This window comes from Pinus tabuliformis, chromosome 6 (assembly GCF_031772625.1).
Source record: "Pinus tabuliformis cultivar Carrire ecotype Pingquan chromosome 6, CPIR1, whole genome shotgun sequence".
Taxonomy (NCBI): Eukaryota; Viridiplantae; Streptophyta; class Pinopsida; order Pinales; family Pinaceae; genus Pinus; species Pinus tabuliformis.
Window position 1 is genome coordinate 818,810,723 of NC_142292.1, and position 16,891 is coordinate 818,827,613.

Consider the following 16,891-nt stretch of genomic DNA (forward strand, 5'->3'; position numbering starts at 1 on the left):
AGGAATCCACTGAGTACTTACCCGATGACTCATGTTTATGCTTTGCTGGATTCTGTCCCACTGTCTAATTGGGGCTGATTCCGTCTCATTCTCTTCTGCGAATTTCTTTAGAAAAGCTTTGTCGTATTTCTTCTCCGGCTCGGGAAAATGGTACATTTTTCTCAAGTCGTCAGGCTGAAATGAACCAAAAACTCTTCCATCAACTGTGCAAAAGGTCCTATTATAAACAGGAATTTTTTCGACCACCCATCTGACCACATCAGTGTAAGGGAGAATTTTCTCCGAGCTGCTATCCTGTGTAAAAATGAGTTGGCCAAATCCTTCAGCGAGTTTTCCAATTTGCTGGTTGAGTCTGCAGTAGCTTCTTCTTCTGTTTCCTCTGGTTCTTCGCCTCAATCAAATTATAAATACTTTGCCAGCTTGTATTTCCCAGGCCGAGACATGTAGTGCCTGAAATTAGTCCCTTCTTGCTTGGTCTTGGGTCACTGGTGGGCTGGATAGTAACTGCAAGGGTCGCTGCCGCAGCAGACCTCTTAGATTTCTTTCCCATTTGCTTAAAACTTGAAACTTCGACGAAATTCTACACAAGGAAGAAAACCAGGTGATACAGAGAAAAAGATAGCAAGAACCAATATGAAAGAGGTATGAATAATAAAAGATCGTGATAAAGATTGTCGCGGATAGAATCTAAGTGGAAAATCTCGGCATAACTACATTAATTGGCCGCTTCATCTGTCAATCATGATAAGGAGGCTTTTAAATAATCCATCATAACGTCTATTGATTCAAGCATGGCTTATATTTTTGGCGGTTAATCACATTTGATGATTAGCGTCATGAAAGGGAGGGTTTACATAATAATCCAAATCGTTCAATCACCGAAGGTGATACAATGCATGCCAATCTTTAATATGTTTAGAAACACGCCCCTAATTTAATGCATCGCAATCGGGGCAGGGCTCGGGTCACTTTATTTATGCCATTGCGAAATCGCCGATCGCAAATGGGATACGCCTTATCGTATCAGGGAATTTGAAAGTGCCATAATTAACGCATTGATTACCACAGCCGATTGTTGATAGCGATGCCTTTATCGCATCGAAGGAATTGGGGATGCTTTATGATGCGCTTTGTCTTTCCCCGATATCCGATAGCGATTTCCCTTTTCGGATCGGAGTGATTCAATGGCCCTTATTTTATGTTCCTTTTAGTATTGCGATATGCGATCTTGCGATGCTTTATCATAATAATAAAAGCTTTATGATTTGTTTAAAGTGGCCTCTTTATCATTGTTTTAAAAAGGGAAATCATATTTCAATTGGACCTTTTGATGAGGGTTTTTCTAATAATAAGCTAAGTTTAAAAGGGACCCATTTCATATTATGATTTCAAAGCACAACAGGTACAAATGGATAAAGGGAGTGAATTTATATGGCTTTTTTGGGTAGGGAGTCCATGTGTAATCAATGGAATTTTCCCGTAGTTGTTACCTAGTACAACAAGAAGCAGAGATCTTTGGCACTCAGATCACCAAAAACATAATACATGGTTGTAAGTCAAGAAGCATGTAAGGCAATTTGTGAGAAAGATACTTCTGGGACAGTTTGGCATATGACATCCAACTGTGATCTATTGTGATAATCAAATTGCATTAAACTCTCCGAGAAAATTTCACAATTGATCCAAGGCGGTATCATCATTTACGGGGTTGTGTAGAGGCGAATAATGTCACTACAATACATTCTGGAGGAACAAGATGCTGACATATTGACAAAGGCTTTGTCAAGAGGTTTTGAGTTCCACTGGTTGGTTGAAAATCCCTTTTTATTAAGAGAGTGTTGAGAAGTGTAGCAAGGTCTCAATTTGACTTTGTTTGGTCAAATTGCTTTACTGTTTGTACACTTATCAAGTGACATGGCTCTTGTCAAGTTAGATCAGCTTGTATCAGGTATGTGTGGCTGAATTTGTATCAATAAGGTCAATTATTTCCAGTCTGTTTTCATTAGGGAACTAATGGAAGGTTAGTTGTGCAGCAATAGTCTAACTCAATCATCTACTCCTGCCCTGTTTAGCTCCTCCACCTGCTCTGTTTCTTCGGGTTTCCTCTGAGCGGGAGACTCCAATACTCTTCTGCCAAGGCCTTAGTTGTTGAGTGTACAAGAGGCACCCTATTGAATTCTACCAATCCCTAACCAATGTTTTAACCTGAAACAAAGATTTTGCCGAAGAAAATAAATCATCAAATTGATCTTTTTCATGGTCAAACTTAGTAAGTTTGGCATGTTCAAGCACATTATAAACCTTCCAGGGATCAAATTGCCTGCTAGGGATGGTCGCAAGATTGAGCATATTTCTTTTTCCTGCCTCCTTCTCAGCATGTTTCCAGTCAAGTATGGTGTAAACACCACATCTTAAAGAAAATACGGGCCATAGCTGCTTTTTGGAAGTCCTAAGAGTTTTGGACGTTCCAGCGGTTATGATTTGGTAAGCTAATTCACGTGCCAACAGCTTATCGGGCACATATAAAGGGAGGACATGGGGTTTTGTCGCATTACCAAACACCCGTATATATGTGAATTTATCTTCCCCGAACCAATTCCCTACCGCAGTCAAGTCAATTTCGGCCTCCTCGGAAATCCTTGGGGCAGGCTTATCAAACATAGCATAATAGATAAGCAACATGAAACCATTATAGATTTGATACAAGTGGTCTTTATAATGTGCCTTCCATAACATCTGATGGTAGATGTGAATTGGCTCAAGGTCCTATGGCGTCCACCTCCACCCAAGTATTGGGTATTCAGAATTAAGACAACGCATATCCATAACATAAGCACTGTAATAGAAGGGAGGAATAGTCCGGGTAGTTTTTGCGTGAATTGAATCTAAAATCAAGAATTGCAGAGGCTAATTTATCAGACAATATATTGGCCCAATCCATGATATAACTACCAATTGTCGCTTCCATTAAAGGAACCATTTCGATATCAAATTTTGCAGAATCATGCATTCCCCATATCCTACACATCATTTCCCCGGCGTAACAGTAAGGAGATGCTAAGGAATCCACTGAGTACTTACCCGATGACTCATGTTTATGCTTTGCTGGATTCTGTCCCCACTGTCTAATTGGGGCTGATTCCGTCTCATTCTCTTCTGCGAATTTCTTTAGAAAAGCTTTGTCGTATTTCTTCTCCGGCTCGGGAAAATGGTACATTTTTCTCAAGTCGTCAGGCTGAAATGAACCAAAAACTCTTCCATCAACTGTGCAAAAGGTCCTATTATAAACAGGAATTTTTTCGACCACCCATCTGACCACATCAGTGTAAGGGAGAATTTTCTCCCGAGCTGCTATCCTGTGTAAAAATGAGTTGGCCAATTCCTTCAGCGAGTTTTCCGATTTGCTGGTTGAGTCTGCAGTAGCTTCTTCTTCTGTTTCCTCTGGTTCTTCCGCCTCAATCAAATTATAAATACTTTGCCAGCTTGTATTTCCCAGGCCGAGACATGTAGTGCCTGAAATTAGTCCCTTCTTGCTTGGTCTTGGGTCACTGGTGGGCTGGATAGTAACTGCAGGGGTCGCTGCCGCAGCAGACCTCTTAGATTTCTTTCCCATTTGCTTAAAACTTGAAACTTCGACGAAATTCTACACAAGGAAGAAAACCAGCGTGATACAGAGAAAAAGATAGCAAGAACCAATATGAAAGAGGTATGAATAATAAAAGATCGTGATAAAGATTGTCGCGGATAGAATCTAAGTGGAAAATCTCGGCATAACTACATTAATTGGCCGCTTCATCTGTCAATCATGATAAGGAGGCTTTTAAATAATCCATCATAACGTCTATTGATTCAAGCATGGCTTATATTTTTGGCGGTTAATCACATTTGATGATTAGCGTCATGAAAGGGAGGGTTTACATAATAATCCAAATCGTTCAATCACCGAAGGTGATACAATGCATGCCAATCTTTAATATGTTTAGAAACACGCCCCCTAATTTAATGCATCGCAATCGGGGCAGGGCTCGGGTCACTTTATTTATGCCATTGCGAAATCGCCGATCGCAAATGGGGATACGCCTTATCGTATCAGGGAATTTGAAAGTGCCATAATTAACGCATTGATTACCACAGCCGATTGTTGATAGCGATGCCTTTATCGCATCGAAGGAATTGGGGATGCTTTATAAATAATGCGCTTTGTCTTTCCCCGATATCCGATAGCGATTTCCCTTTTCGGATCGGAGTGATTCAATGGGCCCTTATTTTATGTTCCTTTTAGTATTGCGATATGCGATCTTGCGATTGCTTTATCATAATAATAAAAGCTTTATGATTTGTTTAAAGTGGCCTCTTTATCATTGTTTTAAAAAGGGAAATCATATTTCAATTGGACCTTTTGATGAGGGTTTTTCTAATAATAAGTAAATACTAATTTATTCACACATCTATGTTTAAAAGGGACCCATTTCATATTATGATTTCAAAGAAAAATTTTATGAAATGGGGGGTTGTTGTATAGCACAACAGGTACAAATGGATAAAGGGAGTGAATTTATATGGCTTCACAGACGCAGATTGGGTAGGGAGTCCATCTGACCAAAAGTGTACATCAAGTGGAATTTTCAATGTTGGGTCCGTAGTTGTTACCTAGTACAACAAGAAGCAGAGATCTTTGGCACTCAGATCACCAAAAACATAATACATGGTTGTAAGTCAAGAAGCATGTAAGGCAATTTGGATGAGAAAGATACTTGTGGGACAGTTTGGTCATATGATGGATCCAACTGTGATCTATTGTGATAATCAAAGTTGCATTAAACTCTCCGAGAATCTGGAATTTCACAATTGATCCAAGCATATAGATATTCGGTATCATCATTTACGGGGTTGTGTAGAGGCGAATAATGTCACTACAATACATTCTGATAGAGGAACAAGATGCTGACATCTTGACAAAGGCTTTGTCAAGAGGTAAGTTTGAGTTCCACTGGTGCAAGACAAGTGTGGTTGAAAATCCCTTTCTTATTAAGAGGGAGTGTTGAGAAGTGTAGCAAGAAAGTCTCAATTTGACTTTGCCTTGGTCAAATTGAGAAAATTCGAATTTCCACATCAACGGACAACTTGTACGCAAATAACTTATCAAGTGACATGGCTCTTGTCACTCAGTTAGATCAGTAAATTTGAGTTAGAGGGCTTGTAGTACAGTTAAGTATGTGTGGCTACGAATTTGTAGCAATCAAGGTCAATTATTTCCAGTTGTTTTCAGTTAAACTAATTCTAACAGTTAATGGAACTAATGGAAGGTTAGTTGTGCAGTGGGACAATAGTCTAACTCAGTGATCATCTAGTTAACTGATTAATAAGCTCAAAATAGCTAGTCCATGTAGAGAATTCGAGTTTCCCAGCTGTGGTGGAGATTCCAAGGTATTGTAACAAGCATATGTAAACTAGTTTGAGTGTACATGTGTTGCATGCAGTGAAATGATCAATCCTTGGGAATTGCGGAATCAATTGGAGGGAAAATCCTAAAAATAGGGGTTAACTGCTCAAAATTTGTGCAAGAAAATAGGGGCTCAATGATCCCGCTGGCTCCAAACACAGGCAAAAATTCCAGAGGACTTAGAAAGGGTCAAAAATCAAAGTGTTTGTATTGTGTTTGAACTAGGTTCATGTTGAAGATCTTGTTGTTGTGATCGTGTTGGTGTGAACGGTTCGTCAAACCGAGTCCGTATGCAAAAGTTAGGAGCAGTCAAAGTTCAGAGTTGACTTCGATAACTAGACAAGCTTAAGGAGACAACTTTTGGACAAAATCCAGCCATCAGATTCCGGCCAACCTGGGCCAGATTTTGGGAAAATTTGTGGCCTACTTAAATTGACTCCTTCGATCAATTTTTTGAGATTACAAAACGCCTAATGATTTTTTTAACATAAAATCAAAAAATATATAAATATTAAGTGGTGGCGGGCCATGACCCCTGCCACCCAAATCGCACCCACCATATATATATTTGTTTTCCGTTAGTTAAATGTGAGGCCGGCGAGGATTGAACCTCCCGACCCACATGGGCCGGCCCCCACCGGGCGGCCCCATAATACCATTCCAACCAAACATAACATCAAATGCAACAAACTCCCAACACATTAACTCCGCCTATTTAATACGATAAGCAACATTTATGTAAATGGCGGTTAAGTTAATAAAAAATAGTCGATGCATATAATTTTGGAGAGGTCAGGATTTGATCCCCCGACCTCCGCGCTCCTAATTCCGCCACTTACCAACAAGCCACAACAAAATCCTTGTTAAATTTGCCAATGTCTGTATATATAAACCGACCCTTTAATTCAAACCTAATGGAGGAGGAAGAACGCAACACGGAAATAAAGACACTTTTTTTTAATTGTTTTGCAGGTGGAACCATGATCCTAGAAAAACACAGGCGGAACAATAATTGAGCCAAATTCTCAGGAGATTGAAATTTTCCCAGTGTCCAAATTTGACAAATTTTTTGTTGATCTTACACCTCTCAACGACACAAACCTGATGGCGCAGTCATAATTTTAATCTGAGCAAAAGATCTTCAGATGAAACGGAGGAGGGAATATTTGAGGAATCTAGGGGGAATCTAAAAGATCCTTGTAGCCCCAGATTTCCACTTTCTCAGAATTCAAAAATTTGACAGTCAATTTTGCACTATTTGACGCCACAAATCTGATGGTGCAATTAGATTTTCCATTTGATCATTTCATTTTCTGGCCACTTTTCAAAGTGGAGCGCAGGTGTCATCATTCAATGTGCGAGCAGTCATTCCATGAGATTCAATGTTGCGATATTGATGGTATGGCCAGCTTCAGCAATTTGACATCCTTTCCTTCAGATGGCCCCACGATGTGAGGTATATGTAGTGTGTTCATGTACTTCTTTTTACTATGAGATGCATTATGCTACATGGATCCCTATTTGCTGTTTGATGTGGGATCTTGTTTTCTTACTTGCTTGATGATTCCTGCTTGATGTGACGTAGAATCGTTTGTGGGATGTACTTGTTGTCATGATTCGTCATGCTTTTTTTTAGATCCCTTTGTCGTCATGTTGATGGGATACTCATGTTGTCGCCAAGTATGTCTAAATTGAGATCCCTTTGATGCCATGTTGGCAAGGTGCTCATTATTGTCATATGTGAAATTATGTCATATTGATAGGAGTCTTTTTGAGTGAGAGTTCCTGCAGTGGAACATCTCTTGTAGCCACTCCTGCGTGAGGGAATTTTCCTTGTATGATAGCAACGTCACCACCTATGTACATCATCACTATTGACAACACTTAATGCAATAGCCTACACCATCTTGACACCGAGCCCCGAGACACAGTCCCTCCCGGATGAACTTCGTTATCAACGTTTTGTGTATTATGTTGTTGATTCTTTTCATGTTCCTTCTTCTTTACAACATGCATTTATGTTCTTTTATGCTATTTTAAATGTAATTTTAATCACATCACGAAAGCAAAAGATCTTGGTTAAACCCGGGAGTTGAGTCAACTTGGATCAAGTTTGGTATCAGAGCGGTCTTTGCGTGGATGTGAATTGCAAGCGTGAACAATGAAACGTGCAGCGACAGAGGATGAAAAAGCGATGTACGAGACCATGCTCAGAATTTCCCAAAAGGTGGAAATAATGTATGAAGCTCTACAAAAAGAGACAGAGGAAAATGAGTGATTCCAGCTTCAGTTGCGAGCCACGGAAGAGACCCTGGAAGAACTGAAGCACAACAAACAGAGTCTTCAAACAGAGAACACTGAATTGAAGATGCTTCTATATGAAGAGAAAGAGGAAAAACAGAGTTTGCTACAACAACTGCAAGCTAAGGACGAGGCCTTGAAAAAGCTGCAGCACAACCCATGTGAGGTAAAAAGTAATTATCTGAATTCATGTATGTGTCCTAATGATGATTTCGTATTTTTGAAAATCATACCACAGGAATTGACTCCAAACTGTTGAAGAAAATGGGGTATGAAGGAAAAGGCTTAGGCATTAATGACCAAGGTATTGTCAACCCCATGAAAGTAGAAGAATTACCCCGTCAGGCAGGACTTGGGTATGTCAGGAAAGAAGTTGAGGAATCCGCCAAGACAGCGAGTGAACCACCAACAACAGATGATGAAAAGCCCTCATCAGTGCTTTCGAACTCGACAGTGGAGGTAAAAGATGTTGATTTCCTTTCAGTTTCCTCTTCACATAGTATGATTTTTGTTGGAGATGTGGAGATACCAATTACAGGGACAAACATGAGGCCCCTTACCAGGATGAGGTACAAGGAGGAAAAATTTGGTGTTAATAACCGAGGCATAACTCAACCATTGGAGGTTGTACAAAGAGCTCGATTTGCAGGCTTGGGATACACTGAAGGAGAATGCTCTAAGGTGTTAGATTCTTCCAAGATATTTTCGAAATCATCCAGGAAAGAGAATGATGGGAACATATCCCCATCATCCCATGGTAGTACCCATTGTAGGGAAAGAGCCGAGGCAAGCTCTCATCGCCATACTTACACCAAAGACGACAAGGAGAGGTATAACCAGTCTCGATATTCAAATGTTCATTTCGATTATAATCATGTTGTTAAATATGAACGTAAATCATGGAACCGAAAGACATGTACCTTTTGTGGATTACATAACCATACATTTTCTAAGTGTTGGAAAAGAATAGCAGCACACAAAAGGAGGAGGCATGAAAGAGCCTTTCAACAACAGGTAAAGAAACATGTTAAGCAGATCTGGAGGAAGAAGACCTATTGTAGTCATTGCAACAAAGGTGGCCATCAAAGAGACACTTGTTGGAGGCTCCATCTAGAGCAGCGCCTTAAAGACAAAGCGTCATTGCATGAACCAGGTGAAATAATTGTTCTTTTGTAAATCATTTGTTGCATTTTAAGATGTAAAAAATGATGATGTGTTTTCCATCACTTGTTAAGCAGCAATGATGTTTGGTCTTATTTTGAGTTGCATGATAAACTGTGAAAGTGATGTCGTGTTTCCATCACTTGTAAAAGAAACAATAGTGTTTGGCCTTATTTTTGTAAATCATGTGTTGTAGTGATAATGTGTTTTCCATCACTTGTTGAAGCAGCAATGATATGTTGGCCTTGTTCTCATAGTTGGGCTATTGTTTCCATTTTGATATAAACATGACCATCGAGTATGTGTTATAAACTCGTGGAAAGTATGGGATGCTTGGGTCATTAGTTGGTCATGTTGATAAGCGTGTAATTTTCAAAACAATGTACTACAGATTTGCAAAGGTTGCGGGTGTCGACTCATCGCTTAAGGCTCCAAAGAACAAAGGTGAAGAAGATGGAAGCGAGACCTTTTCAGGACGATTATGATGTAGACAAGGTACATAAAAGTGGTAGAGTATTTTCATGCTTTTGGAGGACCAAAATCTCCTTAGTGGGGAGGATTGATCCAGGTGGCTACAGACACAGGCAGAAATTCCAGAGGACTCAGAAAGGGTCAAAAATCAAAGTGTTTGGATTGTGTTTGAACTAGGTTCATGTTGAATATCTCGTCGTTGTGATCGTGGTGGTGCGAATGGTTCGTCAAACCGAGTCCGTATGCGAAAGTTAGGAGCAGTGAAAGTTTAGGGTTGACTTGGATGACTAGGCAAGCTTAAGGAGGCAGCAATTTGGACAAAATCCGGCCACCGGATTCCGGCCAACTTGGGCTAGATTTCGGGAAAATTTGTGGCCTACTTAAATTGACTCCTTCGGTCAATTTTCTAAGTTTACAAAATGCCTAATGAATTTTTAAACATAATATATATATATATATATATATATATATATATATATATATATATATATATTAAGTGGTGGCGGGCCATGACCCCCGCTACCCCCATCACAACCACCATATATATATTTATATGTCGTTAGTTAAATGCGAGGCTGGCGGGGATTGAATCAGGCTGGCCCACGTGGGTTGGCACCCACCAGGGGGCCCCATAATACCATTCCAACCAAACATAACATCAGATGCAACAAACTCCCAACCTCCGTTGGAGAGGTCGGGATTTGATCCCTCGACCTCCGTGCTCCTAATTCCGCCACTTACCAACAAGCCGCAACAATATCCTTGTTAAATCTGCCAATGTCCGTATATATAAACTGACCCTTTAATTCGGCCCTGATGGAAGAGAGAGAACGCGACATGAAAATCGAGACACATTTTTTTAATTGTTTTTCAGGTGGAACCATGATCCCGGAAAATCACAGGCGGAATCAGACAAACCTGATGGCGCAGTCAGAATTTTGGTTTGAGTATCAGATATTCAGATGACCCAGAGGAAAGAATCTTTGAAGAATCTAGGGGGAATCTAAAAGATTCTTGTAGCCCCAAATCTCCACTTTCTCAGAATTCAGAAATTTGACAGTCGATTTTGCACTATTCGATGCCACAAATCTGATGGTGCAATGAGATTTTCCATTTGATCATTTCATTTTTTGGCCACATTTCAAAGTGGAGTGCAGGTGTCAGAATTCAACGTGCGAGCAGTCATTCCATGAGATTCGACGCAACGATATTGATGGTACGACCAACTTCAGCTATCTGACATCCTTTTCTTCAGATGGCCCCGGGATGTGAGGTATATGCAATGTGTTCATGTACTTATTTTTGCTATGAGATGCATTGCGTTGCATAGATCCCTGTTTGTTGTTTGATGTGGGATCTTGTTTTCTTACTTGTTTCATGATTCTTACTTGATGTGACACGGAATCATCCGTGGGATGTACTCGTTGTCATGATTCGTCATGTTTTGTTTGAGATCCCTTTGTCATCATGTTGATGGGATACTCATGTTGTCGCCATGTATGTCTGAATTGAGATCCCTTTGATGCCATGTTGACGGGATGCTCATTATTGTCATATGTGAAATTATGTCATATTGATAAGAGTCTTTTTTGAGTGAGAGTTCCTTTAACATCTCTTTGAACCACTCCTGCGTGAGGGAATTTTCCTTGTATGATAGCGACGTCACCACCTATGTACATCATCACTATTGATAGTGCCTAATGCAGCGGCCTACACCATCTTGACACCAGGGCCCAAAGACATAGTCTCTCCTGGACAAACTTTGTTATCAACGTTTTGTGTATTATGTTGTTGATTCTTGTCATGCTCTTTCTTCTTTACAACATGCATTTATGTTCCTTCATGTTATTTTAAATGCAATTTTAATCACATCACGAAAGCAAAAGATTTTGGTCAAACCCAGGAGTTGAGTCAACTCGAATCACTCAAGCAGAGGCAGAAATTGACTAAGTCTGGGTCAAAGCTTCTCATTGTGCAGAGGGATAGGGTATTCACTTGTAGGTTGTGTTCAAAGTGGGCAAACAATTGTAATACATTCTTTATTCATTTGATTAATGTAAAGAGGCTTGAGGGGGTTTTCCCAATTGGGTTTCCCTAGAAAAAACATTGTGCATGTGTGATTTTTCTTATTGCATGTTTGCGAATGTTGTTCTAAATTGTGAATTAATTTCCACACAACAATAGAGTAAAATTGTGTCTCGTGATTTAGATTGAATTTCTTGAACAATTACAATTCTATCACCATATTTCTACATGTTTAACATTTTGACGAAATCAAATTACATAAAAATAAAAAATAAATTGAACAAAAAAAATAACATAATGTAATGTAAACATTTTAACTGAGTCAAAATAAAATAAAATAAAATGAAAATAACCCTATAAAACAAAATTAAAATTAAAAAAACAGTTCATGGTATCAAGAACACATGGTATTGACCCATGGCATTTATGTGGAATATAGTCTATTCAAAGGGGGAAAAAATAAATCAGCCTAAATTCATCTTAACTATGGATTAAATCTCTCGAATCTAAGCTAGTTTTTCTACTTTTCACTCTACTAAAGAAACTCTAAAAGCTTTTTTATATACCCCTGATTTTGGAGTTTTTTTTTGTGATTCTTTAATTATAAAGCAAGATAAAATCTTGTATCTTAGAGTAATAGACATTGCAAATACAACTAACAAAGATTTAGCGAGACAAAAGAAATATAAAACCAAGAATACTATTTTTTTTCTTTGAATGATTAATTAAAATGTTTAATTCCTGTTAAAAATATGTTTTTTTTTTTTTTTATAAGTTTAAACTCATAAAAAAACAATGCCATTGTAGTATCATTTTCCATTGTAGTATCATTTTCTAATTTAAAAGTTGGTTTTGATATTATGTTGGTTTTAATATTTTTGTCACAACAATACCAAAGGTTAAAGTCATGATTTCAAATAGCAATGGTTAAAGTCATGATTTCAAAAATAAAGATATTGTGATTTAAGTATAATAAAAAATGTAACTATTAACACCACTTTTTTTATTTGAAAGTTGATTTAACAAAAGCCCAACCAACAAAACTACAACCATACCAATTTGTTAAAATCATGGTTTAAAATGAATTGTATTTTAAATTAAAAATAAAAAAATCACCACTTTTAGCACCACTAACTTTACCTAGTTAGGATTAATTTTATTTTATCTCATAATCACAATTTTTATAAAACAATAAAATGTCATCGATAACATCACTTTTTGGTTTGAATGTTGATTTTGATATTTTTAAGAATAACTATATAATATTAATGTTAATCAATTATGTTGACGGCATTAATATCGGAATCAATTTAAGAAGGGGGCGAAGCAGAACCGACAACGAGAGTTGGAGAAAACCCTAGCAACAAATTTACAGATCAACAAACCTTCCTTGCTGTTTTTTTGGTCATTTCCTTTCTCCTCTTCTAATAATAGTCTTGAATATCATTTTCCCTCTTTTGGAAGTGGTTTTTTAAGCATGGAATGGGGGGCAAAGCAATTGGATCCCTAGTTTCGCTCTCTCTTTGGTCCATGCTTCAATATTTTTACGAAGTTGATGTACCCTTGTTTTCTCGAGTGGGTGACTCTATTTTTGCAAGTTTTCTTCTCCTAGTGTTATGGTTGTTGGTTATCGGGTTGACAAGGGGTCTTGCTAGTTGTCGTCCACATTCCCACATTGTTTTAGCCCTGTGCTACAAATTTGCTTCTCTAATCCTTTGAGTATGGTGTTGGCTCCATCATTTTGCCATTGAGGGTTCAAATACAAGGATCATATTTGTCTTCATTCTTGTGTCTAGAAATTTACATTTTTTGTTACCGCAATTTTTATTGGGGCTTAGTAGCCAATTTTGATTTTGTCTCTTGCTTGGCAATTACTCACTTGTGTTTTTATGATCTTGTTTTCCCTTTTTCTAAGGCTTGCCTTTGCTCCTTTTGGGTTTTTCAGCTTGTTCTAGTATTGGCCCATTTTTGCAAGCTTTACACCATCCTTGAAAAGTTTTGTTGATACATTTTTTATTTTATTTGTTGTCTATTGATGGGTTTTTTATCTTTCTTGTTGTGAGCCCTATATCTTGTATTTTGTATCAAACATGTTTTGATCAAATTTGCATACACACTTGGTGTGTCCGCATAATGTAATTTTATTTTTTTTGTAAAGTTACCAAAAAAACATCTAGAAAAAAGAAAAGAAATGTTTGTCAATTATATCTATAAAATAATATAAATATACGTTAAAAATATCTTTATAAAAAATCTAAATTTAATTTTAATAAATAATACTATTTAAAATATACTAATTTATTTAATGTAAAATTTCAATCTCTAATTTAACTTAATAATAATATTATTTTCTACATAACATTAATTCTAATTAACAAAATTTTGTTAATATAATTTTTCAAAATAAATAAATCATAATCATAAAAATCTCCCATCTAAAAGTTATATGATTTAATGTCATGCCAAATTGGAAGATATAAACAAATATAGTATTAAAACATAATAAATGCATGAATTTATTGATGATGATGATGGTAATGGTTAACGTCCGCTGAAACCAAACATTGGTCTATCGGACCTAAAGAAACAAATTATTTGATTTAAGATTTTATTCCTATGCTCAAAAAGCTTGGAAAGAAGCCTCCCGAGCTCACTATAATTTTGACATTGTAAAAGGCTAAGAAGGTCAGTATTGTAACAAAGCTTGTGAAACTGAGATCTAATGTGGTTGTACACAAGACACTCTAAGAGGAAGTGGTTTTCATCCTTGATGTTCCCATTCTCACAAATGGCAGATTCTTTCCATCCATGGTGTTTTAAGAACTTCCCAATGACCTGTTTCACTATGGAGCTCATGAGAATTCGTTCTAATCTTTGCTATATTAATTTTCCTCTTTGAGCTAGTTAAAATAGAGAGATACTTTTGATCTTCTAAAGTGGGGTTGATGAACTTCTTATAATAAATTAATTTTCTTTTAGCTGCTAAATCTTTCTCACACCACATTTTTTCTTTGAATTTAAAAGTAACAATATCTTTAATGTTATTAATGTTTTGCAAAACATCATTCTCATTAATCTCCCAATAGTTTAACCAAGCCCTTGTGTCTTTATGCCACCCTCGTTTGAGCCTTAGATGGTTTTGGCTAGAATTTAATGCTAGCTTAAAAAGTCTATGATCACCTATGTTATTGAGTTTGTGCTTGTATAACAGAAACCTATTCATAGCTAGGCTCTCAATAGGGGAAAGACCTGCGTCTATAATATTATTATATATTATATATAAATATAATAACATTATTTAGATCTAATTTAAGTGAATACCAAAAAAGTTGTCTTTCTCTTATCAAAAAATATTGATTGAATTCCTACATATTACCTGTTGAATCCTAATTAATATCAAGCCAAGTTAGAAAATATAAACAAATATATTATTAAAACATGCATGAATTTATTATAAATTATATATAAATATAATAACATTAATTAAATTAAATTTAAGTGAGTGTGAAATAGTGATCTTCTATTATCGGAAAAAACTTGATTTAATTCTTATATATTAGATGTTGAATTGATTTATTTTCTATTTATTTTATATTAAATTAGTTAAATTATTTATTTAAAAAAAATTAGATTATATTATATTATTTATTCTTTATATATGATGGCCGAACTGGTTAAATCATTCATTTGGAAAAAAACAATTCACATACCAAACTGAAACTTAAAACTAAGTAGTTAAATTTGAGCATTTAAACCTGTTTATCAATCATATTACACAACAAAGTTCAAAAATTAATACAAAGTGTCCATATTTAAAAACTATTAATTTCATAGTAAACCATTTACCTATTAAATTCCATTTTTATATACATACTTTATCAATTTCTGTCATCCCCTCTTACCCCATGATGGCAATTTCCTGTTAAAATGGCTACCCTGACAGCCCTAATAAAAAAAACACACTTCTTTTAAGAAGACTAGGTGTCGCTAAAAATAACCGAACAATAACTAACTAATCCCAAGATGCGCATGCATGTTGGCAGAAATATTTTAAACAACTATTACCAATTTATTTCAATCAGACGCGCACCAAAATTGCACCCAAAGAAGAATATTCTGCGGCCATGATCAATCACAGCCTACGCATTCTCGTACTTCTCAACCAAAGGGAGATATGAGAAAAAGTTAAAACTTTCACAAGTACCTGGAACAATCCCTGAAATTTCACGCGTAGAAAATAACCAGAGAAACTTGACAAGAAAATCTCAGAAACATAAGCAAACTATTCCACAGCAGTTGCCTCGAACTCGAAGAGTGTATTAAAAGCTCCGTGAAACAGGTGGTGTCAAAGGACACCATTAAAATTAAAAGCAGATTTCACAAAAATCAAGCGCTGGTGAATTTGGTAACAGCTTTCGTACCCTCCGACACAGCGTGCTTCGCGAGCTCACCTGGAAGAGCGAGTCTTACAGCAGTCTGGATCTCCCGAGAGGTAATGGTCGGCTTCTTGTTGTAGCGGGCGAGTTTCGATGCCTCGCCGGCCAACTTCTCGAAGATGTCATTGATGAAACTGTTCATTATCCCCATAGCCTTGCTGGAGATACCGATATCAGGATGAACCTGCTTCAGAACCTTGAAAATATAGATCTTGTATGTTTCCACGCTCTTCTTGTGCTTCTTCTTGCCCTTCTTCTCGCCGCCTTCCTTTGGCAGCTTCTTCCCAGCCTTAGGAGGAGCAGGCTTCTTCTCAGCGGCAGGGGATTTCTCTGCCACAGGCTTCTTCTCAGCTGGTTTCTTTTCTGCCTTGGGCGCCATTGCTGAAGTTCGAGGTCACAAAAGATTCAAAATACTGTTGCTTCTTTACGAAAAAGTCGATAATGACTACTCACAGATGATGAAACCGTAATGTAAGTTTGTGGGCTTATAATAAGAGAAGTCTGCCCTCCTATTGGCTGGTTAAGCGTGTCACGGATCGCTGGCCTCCTTTTAATCTCAGCCGCAGATTGGTTCCTTTTAATCTACGGGTGAAAAAAAGGAAGTGGTTTGGTCGCATGTGCATAAAGCGTGTCACGTGAGGGAGGCCCACTACCTAATGTAGGTACCAATGAAAAAAATAATTTAAGGGAGCAAAGAAGATGTTGACCTATAAAACGTTATTGGGTATTTCCTTATTGGGTGTTTAAGGAAATACTTTTTCTTTAGGAAAGAAAAAATCAAATCAACAGCGTTTCCATTAAAAAAAATAGTTTATATATGTTTGATATATTTATTAAAGGGAAAAAATGGAAATTCAGGTTAAAATTTTGGGAAATTTGGGTTACAATTATTAAGCTTAAGGATTTTGAGTGCTCAAGGGGTTTTTGATGGTGCAGAATCTATTTCCACCAATAAAAAATCATTCAAACACTCTTGATTTTATTTTATTTTTGAAAAAAAAATAAAAATCGTGCGAAAATTAACTTTCTAGGGGAATTTGTGGCCTCGATAGAC

At 37.1% G+C, this 16,891-nt stretch overlaps 1 protein-coding gene across 1 annotated transcript; it reads right to left on the minus strand.

Moving 5' to 3' along the window:
- Nucleotides 1–15,675: 15,675 nt before the first annotated feature.
- On the minus strand, nt 15,676–16,291 carry LOC149261328 (histone H2B.4-like). The gene has a single exon (XM_089381601.1). The coding sequence runs from the start codon at nt 16,214–16,216 to the stop codon at nt 15,788–15,790; it is 429 nt and encodes a 142-aa protein (XP_089237727.1). The 5' UTR covers nt 16,217–16,291; the 3' UTR covers nt 15,676–15,787.
- Between the last annotated feature and the right edge of the window lie 600 nt (nt 16,292–16,891).